This window comes from Triticum urartu, chromosome 6A (genome assembly GCF_056163025.1).
Source record: "Triticum urartu cultivar PI428250 chromosome 6A, HENAU_Tu73, whole genome shotgun sequence".
Taxonomy (NCBI): Eukaryota; Viridiplantae; Streptophyta; class Magnoliopsida; order Poales; family Poaceae; genus Triticum; species Triticum urartu.
The window spans coordinates 68212471-68229457 of record NC_141878.1 but is presented as its reverse complement, the minus strand read 5'-3'; the positions used below and the strand labels follow the sequence as shown (position 1 = coordinate 68229457).

The 16987-nt window shown below is 42.5% G+C and overlaps 1 protein-coding gene across 1 annotated transcript; it reads right to left on the bottom strand.

Moving 5' to 3' along the window:
* Positions 1-12657: 12657 nt before the first annotated feature.
* On the bottom strand, positions 12658-15223 carry LOC125512542 (large ribosomal subunit protein mL101 (rPPR4)). Its single transcript, XM_048677641.2, has 2 exons — positions 14886-15223; positions 12658-14081 (listed from the first exon to the last, which is right to left on the bottom strand). The coding sequence occupies exons 1-2, from the start codon at positions 15183-15185 to the stop codon at positions 12942-12944; spliced, it is 1440 nt and encodes a 479-aa protein (XP_048533598.2). The 5' UTR covers positions 15186-15223; the 3' UTR covers positions 12658-12941.
* Between the last annotated feature and the right edge of the window lie 1764 nt (positions 15224-16987).

The following is a 16987-nucleotide window of genomic DNA, read 5'->3' as shown; positions in this document are numbered from 1 at the left end:
CTAAAGATTAGCATGGCAATTTTCTACATGGCACAATCTTTCACCATGGCAAAATATAGGATGTTAGCATCCTAATTTTTTCATATGGCAAAAATGAAGAAAAGCATCAACTTATACCCGAGGAAAAAAAATCTGAAGCTAGTGACAGCGCAGTGGCCACGCTTCTACTCTTCCTATATAAGCGTTGACACATTGGCACTCTTTTGGTCAGACAATAGCATTAATCGGTGGAGACTGTTTAATACCGAGGTCCTGTTGTTTTGGTTCATGACAACTCTTGCGTTTGGTATTGTTGACTTATGTCTCTGCCCGCGACTCTGTTTTGCATACGGGCTGTTTTGTTGTTTGTTCGATCAAAAGAAAAAAAAGTTCCTTGATGCATTCCAGACACTAGAATAGGATCCACCATAGAACAAACCAGACTCCATCTTGCATTGGCTGGTGAACTCTTCGATCTGTTGTTAGTCCTTATCTGCATTTTCCCACATTGTTCATGTATCTGATCCACCATTGTTTGTACTAGTTTGTCAAGAATACAGGTCTGTATAGCACACAGAGCACCACAAGTTAAACACCTCAATCTGTTAGTATTTGTCTGCATTTTCTCACATTCTTCTTGTATCTGATCCAGTATTGCTTGTAGTGGTTTGTCCAAAATGTTGAATGATACTGCCTGGAGATGCATATATTGTTTCACCTCTTCACAGGCCAACGTATTTTCCATGTTGTGATGGAGGCCTTTTTTTAACACTGGGCTTTTCCACCTGTTGTTTGTCTTGTAAATAGCATTTGACAGAGATTTAAGCAAGTAGCACATTGCCTTGTCCACCTGGGATAATGATTTTGCAGGTACCCCGAGAGGACCTTGAGTTTGCCGGAATGTCGATTAACTTCCGTTCCGGCAAATTTGGGTACTCCATATGTCCTATTTTCAGCAAAGGTCATGCTGAATTTTTCCGTGAATTTTAGCATGACTTTGCTAAAAATAGGACATATGGGGTACTTGCGACTAATGCATAGGCCTGGGTATCTTAGTACTTAATTAAGTAGGATCAACTGACTCTTGTGTTATACATATAGAAGTGTGATATCAACTCATAGTTATTGCTAATATCAAGAGATGATGTAGTTTTGAATTATGAACGTAGGAAATGTCGTCATCGGACGACGAAAGTCCCCCGGGGGAGTGCGGCTGGTGCCATGACGATCGAGGTCTGTGCGACAGGCCTCACCTGGACGATGATCGGCGCTTCAGCATTAAGCTCGAGGAGATCTTCGAAGTTGAAACGGTACACAACGACGACAAGTGTTTATTTCATAATTAAGCATGACTTCAACTATTTCAACGTGTAATTTTCATCTTTTACAATTCGAGTATAGCTTATCCCATGTCATGCAAGACGCTATGTCTTGGAGAGGATTGAAGGAAATATGCCCTAGAGGCAATAATAAAGTTATTATTTATTTCCTTATTTCATGATAAATGTTTATTATTCATGCTAGAATTGTATTAACCGGGAACGTAATACATGTGTGAATACATAGAGAAACAGAGTGTCACTAGTATGCCTCTACTTGACTAGCTCGTTGATCAAAGATGGTTAAGTTTCCTAACCATAGACATGAGTTGTCATTTGATTAACGGGATCACATCATTAGGAGAATGATGTGATTGACTTGACCCATTCCGTTAGCTTAGCACTTGATCGTTTAGTTTGTTGCTATTGCTTTCTTCATGACTTATACATGTTCCTATGACTATGAGATTATGCAACTCCCGTTTATCGGAGGAAAACTTTGTGTGCTACCAAACGTCACAACGTAACTGGGTGATTATAAAGGTGCTCTACAGGTGTCTCCGAAGGTACTTGTTGGGTTGGCGTATTTCGAGATTAGGATTTGTCACTCCGATTGTCGGAGAGGTATCTCTGGGCCCACTCGGTAATGCACATCACTATAAGCCTTGCAAGCATTGCAACTAATGAGTAGTTGCGGGATGATGTGTTACGGAACGAGTAAAGAGACTTGCCGGTAATGAGATTGAACTAGGTATTGAGATACCAACGATCAAATCTCGGGCAAGTAACATACCGATGACAAAGGGAACAACGTATGTTGTTATGCGGTCTGACCGATAAAGATCTTCGTAGAATATGTAGGAGCCAATATGGGCATCCAGGTCCCGCTATTGGTTATTGACCAGAGAGGTGTCTCGGTCATGTCTACATAATTCTCGAACCCATAGGGTCCGCACGCTTAACGTTCGTTGACGATATAGTACTATGAGTTATGTATGTTGGTGACCGAATGTTGTTCGGAGTTTTGGATGAGATCACAGATATGACGAGGAACTCCGGAATGGTTCGGATATAAAGTTTGATATATGGGATAGTAGTGTTTGATCTCCGCAAGGGTTTCGGAATTCACCGGAAGGGGTTCCGGATGTTTCCCAAAATGTTTGGGCACGAGAACACTTTATCTGGGCCAAAGGGGAAAGCCCACGAGGCTTTTGGAAAGTGCAAAAGGAAGTTTTGCGGAGACCAGAGGCTAGACGCCAGAAACCCTGGCGTCTAGGGGGTAGACGCCAGGAACCCTGGCATCTAGCCCTGGAGTCCGAGAAGGACTCTTGCCTTTCGGGTGAAACCGACTTTGAGGAGGCTTTTACTCCAAGTTTCGACCCCAGGGCTCAACATATAAATAGAGGGGTAGGGCTAGCACCGAAGACACATCAAGAAACACCAAGCCATGTGCCGGAAACCCCGTCCCCTCTAGTTTATTCTCCGTCATAGTTTTCGTAGTGCTTAGGCGAAGCCCTGCGGAGATTGTTCTTCACCAACACCGTCACCACGCCGTCATGCTGCCGGAACTCATCTACTATGTCGCCCCTCTTGCTGGATCGAGAAGGCGAGGACGTCACTGAGCCGAACGTGTGCAGAACTCGGAGGTGCTGTGCTTTCGGTACTTGGATCGGTCGGACGTGAAGACGTACGACTACATCAACCGCGTTGATATAACGCTTCCGCGAACGGTCTATGAGGGTACGTAGACAACACTCCCCCCTCTCGTTGCTATGCATCACCATGATCTTGCGTGTGCGTAGGAATTTTTTTGAAATTACTACGTTCCCCAACAGTGGCATCCAAGCCTAGGTTTTATGCGTTGATGTTATATGCACGAGTAGAACACAAGTGAGTTGTGGGAGATATAAGTCATACTGCTTACCAGCATGTCACATTTTGGTTTGGCGGTATTGTTGGATGAAGCGGCCCGGACCGACATTACGCGTACGCTTACGCGAGACTGGTTCTACCGACGTGCTTTGCACACAGGTGGCTGACGGGTGTCAGTTTCTCCAACTTTAGTTGAACCGAGTGTGGCTACGCCCGGTCCTTGCGAAGGTTAAAACAGCACCAACTTGACAAACTATCGTTGTGGTTTTGATGCGTAGGTAAGAACGGTTCTTGCTCAGCCCATAGCAGCCACGTAAAACTTGCAACAACAAAGTAGAGGATGTCTAACTTGTTTTTACAGGGCATGTTGTGATGTGATATGGTCAAGACATGATGCTAAATTTTATTGTATGAGATGATCATGTTTTGTAACTGAGTTATCGGCAACTGGCAGGAGCCATATGGTTGTCGCTTTATTGTATGCAATGCAATTGCGCTGTAATGCTTTACTTTATCACTAAGCGGTAGCGATAGTCGTGGAAGCATAAGATTGGCGAGACGACAACGATGCTACGATGGTGATCAAGGTGTCGCGTCGGTGACGATGGTGATCATGACGGTGCTTCGGAGATGGAGATCACAAGCACAAGATGATGATGGCCATATCATATCACTTATATTGATTGCATGTGATGTTTATATTTTATGCATCTTATCTTGCTCTGTTTGACGGTAGCATTATAAGATGATCTCTCACTAAATTTCAAGATAAAAGTGTTCTCCCTGAGTATGCACCGTTGCCAAAGTTCGTCGTGCCTAGACACCACGTGATGATCGGGTGTGATAAGCTCTACGTCCATCTACAATGGGTGCAAGCCAGTTTTGCACACGCAGAATACTCAGGTTAAACTTGACGAGCCTAGCATATGCAGATATGGCCTCCAAACACTGAGACCGAAAGGTCGAGCGTGAATCATATAGTAGATATGATCAACATAATGATGTTCACCATTGAAAACTACTCCATTTCACGTGATGATCGGTTATGGTTTAGTTGATTTGGATCACGTGATCACTTAGATGATTAGAGGGATGTCTATCTAAGTGGGAGTTCTTAAGTAATATGATTAATTGAACTTTAATTTATCATGAACTTAGTCCTGGTAGTATTAGCATATCTATGTTATAGATCAATAGCTCACGATGTTGCTCCCCGTTTATTTTTGATATGTTCCTAGAGAAAACTAAGTTGAAAGATGTTAGTAGCAATGATGCGGATTGGATCCGTGATCTGAGGTTTATCCTCATTGCTGCACAGAAGAATTTTGTCCTTAATGCACCGCTAGGTGACAGACCTATTGCAGGAGCAGATGCAGACGTCATGAATGTTTGGCTAGCTCAATATGATGACTACTTGATAGTTAAGTGCACCATGCTTAACAGCTTAGAGTCGGGACTTCAAAGACGTTTTGAACGTCATGGATCATATGGATGTTCCAGGAGTTGAAGTTAATATTTCAAGCAATTACCCGAGTTGAGAGATATGAAGTCTCCAACAAATTCTATAGCTAAAAGATGGAGGAGAATAGCTCAAGCAGTGAGCATGTGTTCAGATTGTCTGGGTACTACAATCGCTTGAATCAAGTGGGAGTTAATCTTCCAGATAAAATAGTGATTGACAGAATTCTCTAGTCACCATCACCAAGTTAGTAGAACTTCGTGATGAACTATAGTATGCAAGGGATGATGAAAACGAGTCCCGAGCTTTTCATGATGATGAAATCGATGAAGGTAGAAATTAAGAAAGAACATCAAGTGTTGATGATTAACAAGATCACTAGTTTCAAGAAAAGGGCAAAGGGAAAGAAAGGGAACTTCAAGAAGAACGGCAAGCAAGTTGCTGCTCAAGTGAAGAAGCCCAAGTCTGGTCCTAAGCCTGAGACTAAGTGCTTCTACTACAAAGGGACTGGTCACTGGAAGCGGAACTGCCCCAAGTATTTGGCGGATAAGAATGATGGCAAAGTGAACAAAAGTATATTTGATATACAGATTATTGATGTGTATTTTACTAGTGTTCGTAGCAACCCCTCGGTATTTGATACTAGTTCAATTGCTAAGAGTAGTAACTCGAAACGGGAGTTGCAGAATGAACAGAGACTAGTTAAGGGTGAAGTGACGATGTGTGTTGGAAGTGGTTCCAAGATTGATATGATAATCATCGGACACTCCCTATACTTTCGGGATTAGTGTTGAACCTAAATAAGTGTTATTTGGTGTTTGCGTTGAACATGAATATGATTTGATCATGTTTATTGCAATACAGTTATTCATTTAAGTTAGAGAACAATTGTTGTTCTGTTTACATGAATAAAACCTTCTATGGTCATACACACCAACAAAAATGGTTTGTTGGATCTCGATCGTAATGATACACATATTCATAAAATTGAAGCCAAAAGATGCAAAGTTAATAATGATAGTGCAACTTGTTTGTGGCACTACCGTTTAGGTCATATTGGTGTAAAGCGCATGAAGAAACTCCATGCCGATGGACTTTTGGAATCACTTGATTATGAATCAATTGATGCTTGCGAACCATGCCTCATGGGCAAGATGACTAAGACTCCGTTCTCCGGAACAATGGAGCAAACAAAAGATTTGTTGGAAATCATACATACTAATGTATGTGGTCCGATGAATATTGAGGCTCACGGCAGGTATCATTATTTTCTGATCTTCACATATGATTTGAGCAGATATGAGTATATCTACTTGATGAAACACAAGTCTGACACATTTGAAAAGTTCAAAGAATTTCATAGTGAAGTGGAGAATCATCGTAACAAAAATAAAAGTTTCTATGATATGATCGCAGAAGTAAAATATTTGAGTTATGAGTTTGGCCTTCAGTTAAAACAATGTGAAATAGTTTCACTACTCACGCCACCTGGAACACCATAGTGTAATGGTGTGTCCGAACGTCATAACCATACTTTATTAGATATGGTGCGATCTATGATGTCTCTTACCGATCTACCACTACCGTTTTGGGGTTATGCATTAGAGACAGCTGCATTCACGTTAAATAGGACACCATCTAAATCTGTTGAGACGACACTGTATGGACTATGGCTTGGCAAGAAACCTAAGCTGTCGTTTCTTAAAGTTTGGGGCTGCGATGCTTATATGAAAAAGTTTCATCCTGATAAGCTCAAAGCCAAATCGGAGAAATGTGTCTTCATAGGATACCCAAAGGAGACTGTTGGGTACACCTTCTATCACAGATCCGAAGGCAAGACTTTTGTTGCTAAATTCGGAGTCTTTCTAGAGAAGGAGTTTCTTTCGAAAGAAGTGAGTGGGAGGAAAATAGAACTTGATGAGGTAACTGTACCTGCTCCCTTATTGGAAAGTAGTTCATCACAGAAATCTGTTCCTGTGACTACTACACCAATTAGTGAGGAAGCTAATGATGAAGATCATGTAACTTCAGATCAAGTTACTACCGAAACCTCGTAGGTAAACCAGAGTGAGATCCGCACCAGAGTGGTACGGTAATCCTGTTCTGGAGGTCATGTTACTTGACCATGACGAACCTACGAACTATGAGGAAGCGATGATGAGCCCAGATTCCGCGAAATGGCTTGAGGCCATGAAATCTGAGATGAGATCCATGTATGAGAACAAAGTGTGGACTTTGGTTGACTTGCCCGATGATCAGCAAGCCATAAAAAATAAATGGATCTTCAAGAGGAAGACGGACGGTGATAGTAGTGTTACTATCTACAAAGCTAGAATTGTCGCAAAAGGTTTTCGACAAGTTCAAGGTGTTGACTACGATGAGAGTTTCTCACTCGTATATATGCTTAAGTCTGTCCGAATCATGTTAGCAATTGCCACATTTTATGAAATATGGCAAATGGATAAACAAAACTACATTCCTTAATGGATTTATTAAAGAAGAGTTGTATATGATGCAACAAGAAAGTTTTGTCAATCCTAAAGGTGCTAACAAAATATGCAAGCTCCAGCGATCCATCTATGGACTGGTGCAAGCATCTCGGAGTTGGAATATACGCTTTGATAAGTTGATCAAAGCATATAGTTTTATACAGACTTGCAGTGAAGCCTGTATTTACAAGAAAGTGAGTGGGAGCACTATAGCATTTCTGATAAGTATATGTGAATGACATATTGTTGATCGGAGATAATGTAGAATTATTCTGCAAAGCATAAAGGAATATTTGAAAGGAGTTTTTCAAAGAAAGACCTCGGTGAAGCTGCTTACATATTGAGCATCAAGATCTATAGAGATAGATCAAGACGTTTGATAAGTTTTTTCAATGAGTACATACCTTGACAAGATTTTGAAGTAGCTCAAAATGGAACAGTAAAAGAAAGAGTTCTTGCCTGTGTTACAAGGTGTAAAATTGAGTAAGACTCAAAACCCGACCACGGCAGAATATATAGAGAGAATGAAAGTCATTCCCTATGCCTCAGCCATAGGTTCTATAAAGTATGCCATGCTGTCTACCAGACCTATTGTATACCCTGCCCTGAGTTTGGGAAGGGAGTACAATAGTGATCTAGGAGTAGATCACTGGACATTGGTTAAAATTATCCTTAGTGGAATAAGGATATGTTTCTCGATTATGGAGGTGACAAAAGGTTCGTCGTAAAGGGTTACGTCGATGCAAGTTTTGACACTAATTCAGATGACTCAAAGTCTCAATCTGGATACATATTGAAAGTGGGAGTAATTAGCTAGAGTAGCTTAGTGCAGAGCATTCTTGACATAGAAATTTGCAAAATACTTACGGATCTGAATGTGGCAGACCCCTTGACTAAACTTCTCTCACAAGCAAAACATGATCACACCCTAGTACTCTTTGGGTGTTAATCACATAGTGGTGTGAACTAGATTACTGAATCTAGTAAACCCTTTGGGTGTTGGTCACATGGCGATGTGAACTATGGGTGTTAAGCACATGATGATGTGAACTATCGATGTTAATCACATGGTGATGTGATCTAGATTATTGACTCTAGTGCAAGTGGGAGACTGAAGGAAATATGCCCTAGAGGCAATAATAAAGTTATTATTTATTTCCTTATTTCATGATAAATGTTTATTATTCATGCTAGAATTGTATTAACCGGAAACATAATACATGTGTGAATACATAGACAAACAGAGTGTCACTAGTATGCCTCTACTTGACTAGCTCGTTGATCAAAGATGGTTAAGTTTCCTAACCATAGACATGAGTTGTCATTTGATTAACGGGATCACATCATTAGGAGAATGATGTGATTGACTTGACCCATTCCGTTAGCTTAGCACTTGATCGTTTAATTTGTTGCTATTGCTTTCTTCATGACTTATACATGTTCCTATGACTATGAGATTATGCAACTCCCGTTTACCGGAGGAACACTTTGTGTGCTACCAAACGTCACAACGTAACTGGGTGATTATAAAGGTGCTCTACAGGTGTCTCCGAAGGTACTTATTGGGTTGGCATATTTTGAGATTAGGATTTGTCACTCCGATTGTCGGAGAGGTATCTCTGGGCCCACTCGGTAATGCACATCACTATAAGCCTTGCAAGCATTGCAACTAATGAGTAGTTGCGGGATGATGTGTTACGGAACGAGTAAAGAGACTTGCCGGTAACAAGATTGAACTAGGTATTGAGATACCGACGATCGAATCTCGGGCAAGTAACATACCGATGACAAAGGGAACAACGTATGTTGTTATGCGGTCTGACCGATAAAGATCTTCATAGAATATGTAGGAGCCAATATGGGCATCCAGGTCCCGCTATTGGTTATTGACCAGAGAGGTGTCTCGGTCATGTCTACATAATTCTCGAACCCGTAGGGTCCGCACGCTTAACGTTCGTTGACGATATAGTACTATGAGTTATGTATGTTGGTGACTGAATGTTGTTCGGAGTTTTGGATGAGATCACAGATATGACGAGGAACTCCGGAATGGTCCGGAGATAAAGTTTGATATATGGGATAGTAGTGTTTGATCTCCGGAAGGGTTCCGGATGTTTCCCGAAATGTTTGGGCACGAGAACACTTTATCTGGGCCAAAGGGGAAAGCCCACGAGGCTTTTGGAAAGTGCAAAAGGAAGTTTTGCGGAGACCAGAGGCTAGACGCCAGGAACCCTGGCGTCTAGGGGGTAGACGCAGGGAACCCTGGCGTCTAGCCCTGGAGTCCGAGAAGGACTCTTGCCTTTCGGGTGAAACCGACTTTGAGGAGGCTTTTACTCCAAGTTTCGACCCCAGGGCTCAACATATAAATAGAGGGGTAGGGCTAGCACCAAAGACACATCAAGAAACACCAAGCCGTGTGCCGGCAACCCCGTCCCCTCTAGTTTATTCTCCGTCATAGTTTTTGTAGTGCTTAGGCGAAGCCCTGCGGAGATTGTTCTTCACCAACACCGTCACCACGCCGTCGTGCTGCCGGAACTCATCTACTACTTAGCCCCTCTTGCTGGATCGAGAAGGCGAGGACGTCACCGAGCCGAACGTGTGCAGAACTCGGAGGTGTCGTGCTTTCGGTACTTGGATCGGTCGGACGTACGACTACATCAACCGCGTTGATATAACGCTTCCGCGAACGGTCTACGAGGGTACGTAGACAACACTCTCCCCTCTCGTTGCTATGCATCACCATGATCTTGCGTGTGCGTAGGAATTTTTTTGAAATTACTACGTTCCCCAACAAGGATGGATTTTGAAGACCATGAAAATTCTGAAACAAAGAAAATTCACCTAAGGACTCATCATGATGTGGATTTTGAAGTAAATCTATATAATTCTGGGAGCGTAACCCTTTTTGGTTGCAAAAATTGGGAAGCATTTTGCAAGATGTATGGTTTTGATGAGGGTATGCTTGCCACCATGGATCTTGGTGATCCTGACATCGACCAAGACAATATGGACATTTGGGTCCTTGTTGATACGCCTCCAGTTATACCGCTATGTGGGTTTCTCAAACATAGTTAGTTATTAACTAATTTATATTGTTCATTTTAAATAGTTGACAGCTTATTTTCATTCTTCAAAGAATGTGCGGGAGATGATAGACAAAACCCACTACATTGATGGCTCCGAATTAACTTATAAGGAGAAAAATCATCTGGTCGGATTTTGTACTGACATTGAGAATTACAATATCTACAATCAAACTCCTCAACTTTATGGTCAATACGTGCCACTAGTGCATGTGTCAAACTACGGTAACTACCATGGAGATACCCTGGTAAGATTTTTTACTATTACAACATCCGTGCATCTTTTGCATACTTCTAAAACTAGTACATCATTGCTAACTATGAAGTTATTACTATGTTTTTCAACAGATAATCCCAGAGAATTGTGTGCCTCATTTGATGTATCAGAAAGGTAGCCTTAATGTTTTGAACATATAGCCAGGTCATCCTACGAATCTCAACTGTTTATACCAGATTTCTAAAAGAAGTGGAGACATGCAAATCAAAGGATGAAAAAAATGTATGGGCAGTCGTAAGGAGGTTCTTGGAAGCAAAAGGAAGCGAAGCGCAAGAATTGGAGACAGGATGATCTCCATTCTCCATAATGGAGAGTCAGGGTCTATTTCGTTTTATGCTATTTTACCTTAAATAGGGTATTTAGGTCATGTTTAGGCATAGCAGTAGCAGTAGCATGGAGATAAGAGAGGACACATCTCTCAATTATCTCCGAATGCAGTATTACTTTCGACAAACTCGCTACTCGCGGTCTCGAGACTTGTAATGTTCTAAGTTTGTTCGGTCTTTTGAATTCAGAGACTAATATGATGAATTGTATTCGAAGACTAATCTTCTATTGTATTTGATGAATCTGTTGTTTATATGTTGTGCTATCTATATTCTGTGCAGTAATACATTTTGTAACCTGTGCAAATATCAGAAAATAAAAAAATTCCTAATATTCATACTAGTGGTGCACCAAACAACACATTAGTGGCGCACTGCTATAAAAAAATGCTAGTGGCGCATTATCTGTCAGTGTGCCATTAGTAACCCAGAGCACAAGGTAAATATGGCCCCCTGGGAGGCATACTAATGGCGCACTGCCTGGTGCGCCACTATAGTATGGTATACTAATGGCGCACCAGGGGATGTGCCATTAGTATATGTTACTAATGGCGTGATGATAGTGGCGCACCTGTAGTGCGCCATTAATGGCCAAAACAGGTGCGCCACTAATAAGCCTTTTCCTAGTAATGGTCACACACGGTGACCACGAGGTAGCATGTCGATGTCGACATTGGCATATCGCATGGCTCGCTCTGTGTCAGTCCCGGAGTTTAGTTTTGGCATGAGCGTGTCTCTAGGTGTCCTAGGCCCAACAAAGGGGAGAGGGAGAGAAAAGGAGATGCTTCACTACACTGACATGGCTCATGTCCATGAGTGCACATTTTGCATTGGGGTGAAACAGGGATCAAATGAATTCCCTTTTGACCATGGCCTCATGTGTAGGTGTCCTTATGATTCATAGAAGGCCTTCACAAAGTTTCAAGCCAAGATATATAATTCCATTTTTGGAAGGTTTAGGCCAGAAAATTCAGATATTTATCAAGGGAAAATATTGAACTATGGAACCTCATGTTTTTTTTTTTTTGCATATTCATGATATATATGATCATGAGGCACCACAGGAATATTCTTTGGGTTTATCCAAGAAGAAAAAAGGTGTCAGCATGCATTAAATCCAAAGGTGAAGGGCTTGGAAAGAAAATATGTGAGGTGCCTTGGGCAGGAGAAGATATGCCTAGTTTGACTTCACCATATTTGAGCAAGAGAAAGGGTTGCAAGAATTTGCTTAAATCCAAAGAAGAATCAGTCAAAAGAATTTAAGACCAAAGAAAATCCAGAAAGTGGAAAGTGGCCTGTTAGATACTCCTCCGCCCCACCGGCCAACATCTCCCCGCCCGAGCCCTTCCCTCCTGCTAAGGAGGCGGACAGAACAGACCAACCCACCGACGACAAAGATCATGATCGCCACCCTCAGCATCACGCTTGGGAGGGCTGCTCCCCAACAACCATGACCCCGTGTTGGCCGCCAGCCCGCCACAACGTCGGTCTTCTCCCCGGATCTTTCCGCACCCGCCTGGTTGTGGAAGGACCGCACCACCGCACTACATCGACGGTGGCTGCACGCTCAACTGGTGAGTGCGATGTGGCAACAGTACGACCGTCATTGCCGGCGAGGAACTCAGGCCAGAACTTACCTAGCTTTTCTATTTGCTGGAGAAACAACATAACCACAACAAAAGTTCTATCAGGTAATTGACCGTTAGGCTTAATTCATGTGTAATCAGAACTTATTGGAATATTGTGCTATCAAGTCGAGCAGACGACTGCATGAGTAAATTAAAAGCAATTGAGAATCTTGTATTTTGAAAATAACTATTCCATCGTGTTAGCACCATTGATAGAAGTTACCATAATCAGGGGGAGCTAGCAGAGCATTAAATCTAAAATGCCAAAAGACCTGGCAATGTAGTATGATACAGAAATCCAGTGACAGCAAGGGATGGCAAAGATCATCAATTTCATCATGTACACCAGATGCTTCCTCCCGGGCTTTCACGACATAATGACATCTTCGACAAGTTATAGTACTGCTCTATGACAAAGAAAAAGGTCTACAGTAGCCTCCAATTCTACAAACGAAAATTTCCTCTTTCTATGTCAACCGTCTGAGACACTTTTCAGCAATTTCGTCGTCTCAGGTTCTACCTGCAAGTACATAGGTCTGCATTATGGCATCATAAGTTTCCGCATCAAGGCATTCAAGACTATTCAGGCACTCGAGGAAAGACTCCACACCAGCAACATCCTTTGACTCTTCATAGTGCCTCAGAAATCTGCTCACAAGCTCTTTCGATGGCGCCCATTTGTGTGCCGTCACCATGTTCTTTGCATCTCCCAAGATCTCCAGTGCCGCGTTAACATCAGATTTATCCAAATAGAACTCTGCAAATATGCAAACGGTCCCCTCGTTGCAACGGCCCTGAGCCATTGTGCTCTGACGGATAGCCTCAGCTTCGTCTATCATACCCTTATCAAGGTAAGCTTTGATCATAATATTTGTTATCCTCATGTCATAATCTTCATGATTCGATTGCCACTCCTGGAAGATTTGCTGCAAAGACTCAAAGTCATCAATCATACTCAGACCTTGAAGCATCACAAGATAGCTTCTGTTCAAGCACTTCTTGAATGTGGACTTCAACGACTCCCAGATCCTCTTCACCTCGGTTGAATTGCCACAAAGGGCATGTAAGGAGAGGATGGCATTCCAGGGGTGCAACTCAGCCTTGTCCATAACTTCCTCAGCTTTCTTTAGGGCAACTTCTGCCTTGCCAAACAGCTCTAGTTTAATGTAATTGTTTGCCATTAGAGTGTACAAGGACCAGTGAACTGGAGCCACCTTCTGCAGTTCTTCCAGGACCTTCTCCGCAGTGTCCAGGTCATTCATTGTGATATAGCTTTCTATCAAGGTGAAGTATGTAAATTTATCAGCACTTATACCACTTTCTCGCATTTCTTCAAATGTGGAGCGGACTTTCTCTGGCTGGCCTGCCTTTTGGTACAATTTCATCAAGTGGTTGTACACCAGTTTATCTGGAACAATATTTTTGGCTTTCATCTTCTCATAGAGCTCCAGACCTTTGTATGCCAACCCGTGTTGACCATAGCAGTTAAGCAAACAGGAATAAGTTTTTAGTGACTTAGATATATCTGGAAGGCTCCAGAAATATTCTTCAGCTGCCTGTATCCCATGTACTTTTGAAACGAGGTCAAGCCGCACTGCCTGATGGCCAGGACTCAAGTTTGCTCCACGAGCTTCCATCCAGTCCAGCAACTGGGTACATAACAACATGGGCGAAAATTATACAGTGAAAATAAGAAGATACTTTGCTCAGAAAGAGATTGCACCAGAAAAGCACATGCACGCTTGGTACCACAATATTATAGTGAACATAAAAAGAACATTAGGACAGACAAATGTCATCACCATCTGAACCTTCTGCTGTTTGAACATAATAAACCTTCATTTTCTAATGTAAGTCTTACTTTTCTTCCCTCTAGAACATTTCTTCTCCAGGTTTTTTTGCCTATTCATGTGTGAGAATCGAGATCCCCGCTAAGCAGTAGAGTGTGTTATGGGCAAGCAACCAATGACAGATGAATTCCACGAAATTGGAAATTAACTCTGTTTAGGACCATTCTTAGCCATAATTAGTTTTTGTGGTAGACATTATTGGTCAAACCTCCTCAGACTGTATACGTTTGATCTGCGGTTATTTGTACCGAACATGAAAATTACATGTTTGTTTGAGACAAATATCCATCAAAATCTTTCCAGCAGTCTGTTAGAAGCAATAAAGCCTGTTAACTAGAGCACAAAATTCATTGTTCCAACTGAACTAGCTCATGGCAAATGCATCTTTTTTCTCAATTTTTTTCTCTTTAGCATCGTCCTTCATGATTATCAATAATATTGAGTACTACTCGTAACTGATTGCAAATGGTAGTAGCACAAGAATCATTTTGGGGAGGAAAAAGCATGCTTCGCGCACGAGCGTATCGAGAATACGGTGACCGGTAAATCGCTAATGCAGCATCGAACAAGAAAAGGAAGAGATTTGGGGGAGGGGGATGGCACCTCGAGCGCGCCCTCGTTCTTCTTAAACCAGGTTAGTTTGCGGACGTACGCAAGGATCTGTTGCTGCGAGAGCCGGGACCTCTGCCGGAGCCATTCGTCCATCTCCGCCGCCACTATCCCCGGCGGTCTGCCGTCGGACACCTTCGAGATCCTCTTGTACAGCGGGATCCACGATGGCTCAAAGCCGCGCCTATCGGAGCCTGCCGACTGGGCCTGAGGCTGCGCGAGCTCGTGCGCGAGTCTCGCCGGGGCAACGGAGATGCGCCGCCGCGCCTCCGCGGCGACCGCCCTGCGCAGCATGGGTGGCTGCCTGCCTGTGTTGTTGTGATTTTTTTTGTTCGGTGGGGGTGGTTCTATAGGTGGCCAAACAGGCTAGCCCACGAGCACGCCGGCAGGGCACGGGCTAAACGGGCCGTGCCCGGCACGCGACACGCCTTGGGCGTGCCTGGGCCTGGAGCCTGGACACGTGGGCCGGCACGGCACGGACCGTTTATTCTTTTTATATAATTTTCAGAATTTTTTTAGATATGTATATCTAAAATATAGTTCAATAGGCCTAAAAATCAGCCCAACAGACTGAAAATATGCAGCCCAGTGTGCTAAACGGGCCAACATGCCGGCCTGTTTACTAACTGGGCCGTTCCTGGGCCTGGAGGCGTAGCATGTGGGCTGGCACGACATGACCCGTATAATAATCATGCCCTAGCGGGCCGTGCCGGTCCAGGCACAATTACATTGGGCCGGGCCGACCCGTTTGACCAGGTATAGGTGGTTCTGCGGGCTGCTCAGCTGGTTCGGCGAGATTCTGATATGCGATGGCCCTCGGCCCTCGCTGCAGCGACGAGGCCATGGTGCACGAGCCCAACCAACGGGGAAAGGCAGCCCCACAATTGCTCTAAAAATCTAGAGCATAATTGATTTTGGTGTCAAAAATTGGTATGCCAACGTTTGACATTGCATCAAATATTGGCTAATACTTAGTTGGTTATCAAGTTATCATACCTATCTCATACAGACCAATCATGTTCTACTGCAAATTTCTGCGCGCTCTTGGAAAGGTCACTCCCAAACCTTCTTTGCTTTTGACATATGGCGGCACATCATTGTATGTGCGTCACCTGTTGTAACCTGAGAGTTTTTTTTAAATGTTTTATTCTTGAACCGTGCATCTAACACCAAACTGTTTTCATTATTAGATTTCTTGTGTTGACATCTCCGAAATTAGATCCCATGTTAACAGGTTTTGATAAACATATTTTTCACAAAAATAACCAGCAATAAAAAATGAAACTGAAAAACTAGTTCATGCAAAAAAACAAATATGAAAAAACGGAAGAAAGAAACCAAAGCCCAGAAGCACGGTTGCAGTTTTTCATCTTTTTCGAAAGCACATGTTGTGTTTTTTATTTTATTCGGAAGCAAAACCGTGCTTCCACTAGAAGCAAATCTATGCCTCGTGAAAGCACTTTTTTTAGGAGCATAGATGTGCTTCACACGGGAAAAAAATCAAAAACCTAAGAAAACTAGGTGAAAACAAAAAACCCCCAAAAGCATCTAAAATTCGGAACCACGTATAAAGAAAACTTGATCCAGAGAGAGTACCCAACACAAAACATGTGGTGACGAATGGATGCACCACTTGGCACGTTCCCAGGCCACCACAAGTGACCATTGAAGGCCTTTATTCATCCCTATATGACGCTAACTGCATCAAAATGCTGGTGAAATCCACACTGGTCGACCGAGTGGGCCGGCCCACGTCATATGTCCAACGCTATCCAGTTTTGTTTTTCTTCGCTTCGTTTCTTCTTCTTTTGTTCTCATTTTTTCTGTTTCTCTTTTCAGTTCTTTTCTTCTCGTTTTTTCCATTTATTTTTTACATAAATTCACAAAATTTCAAAAAGGTCAGATTTTCAAAAATGATTTGGAGTTTTATTTTATTCATTTTTATTATAAATTCGTTTTTCAAAACTTGTTCAAATTTTGAAAAAAATACTCAGGATTTTGAATTTTGTTTAAAATTACCATGAAATGTTCCAAAATTCAAAAATGGTTAGGCATTTCAAAATTCTGTACACATTCTCGAAAAATTATGTTTAAAT

Bases quoted from the DNA above. Each gene is read 5' to 3' on its own strand.
- LOC125512542 (XM_048677641.2), bottom strand. From the start codon at position 15,185: ATGCTGCGCAGGGCGGTCGCCGCGGAGGCGCGGCGGCGCATCTCCGTT. The intron at 14,082-14,885 runs GTGCCATCCCCC...TTATGTACCCAG, and splicing joins AGAACGAGGGCGCGCTCGAG to TTGCTGGACTGGATGGAAGC.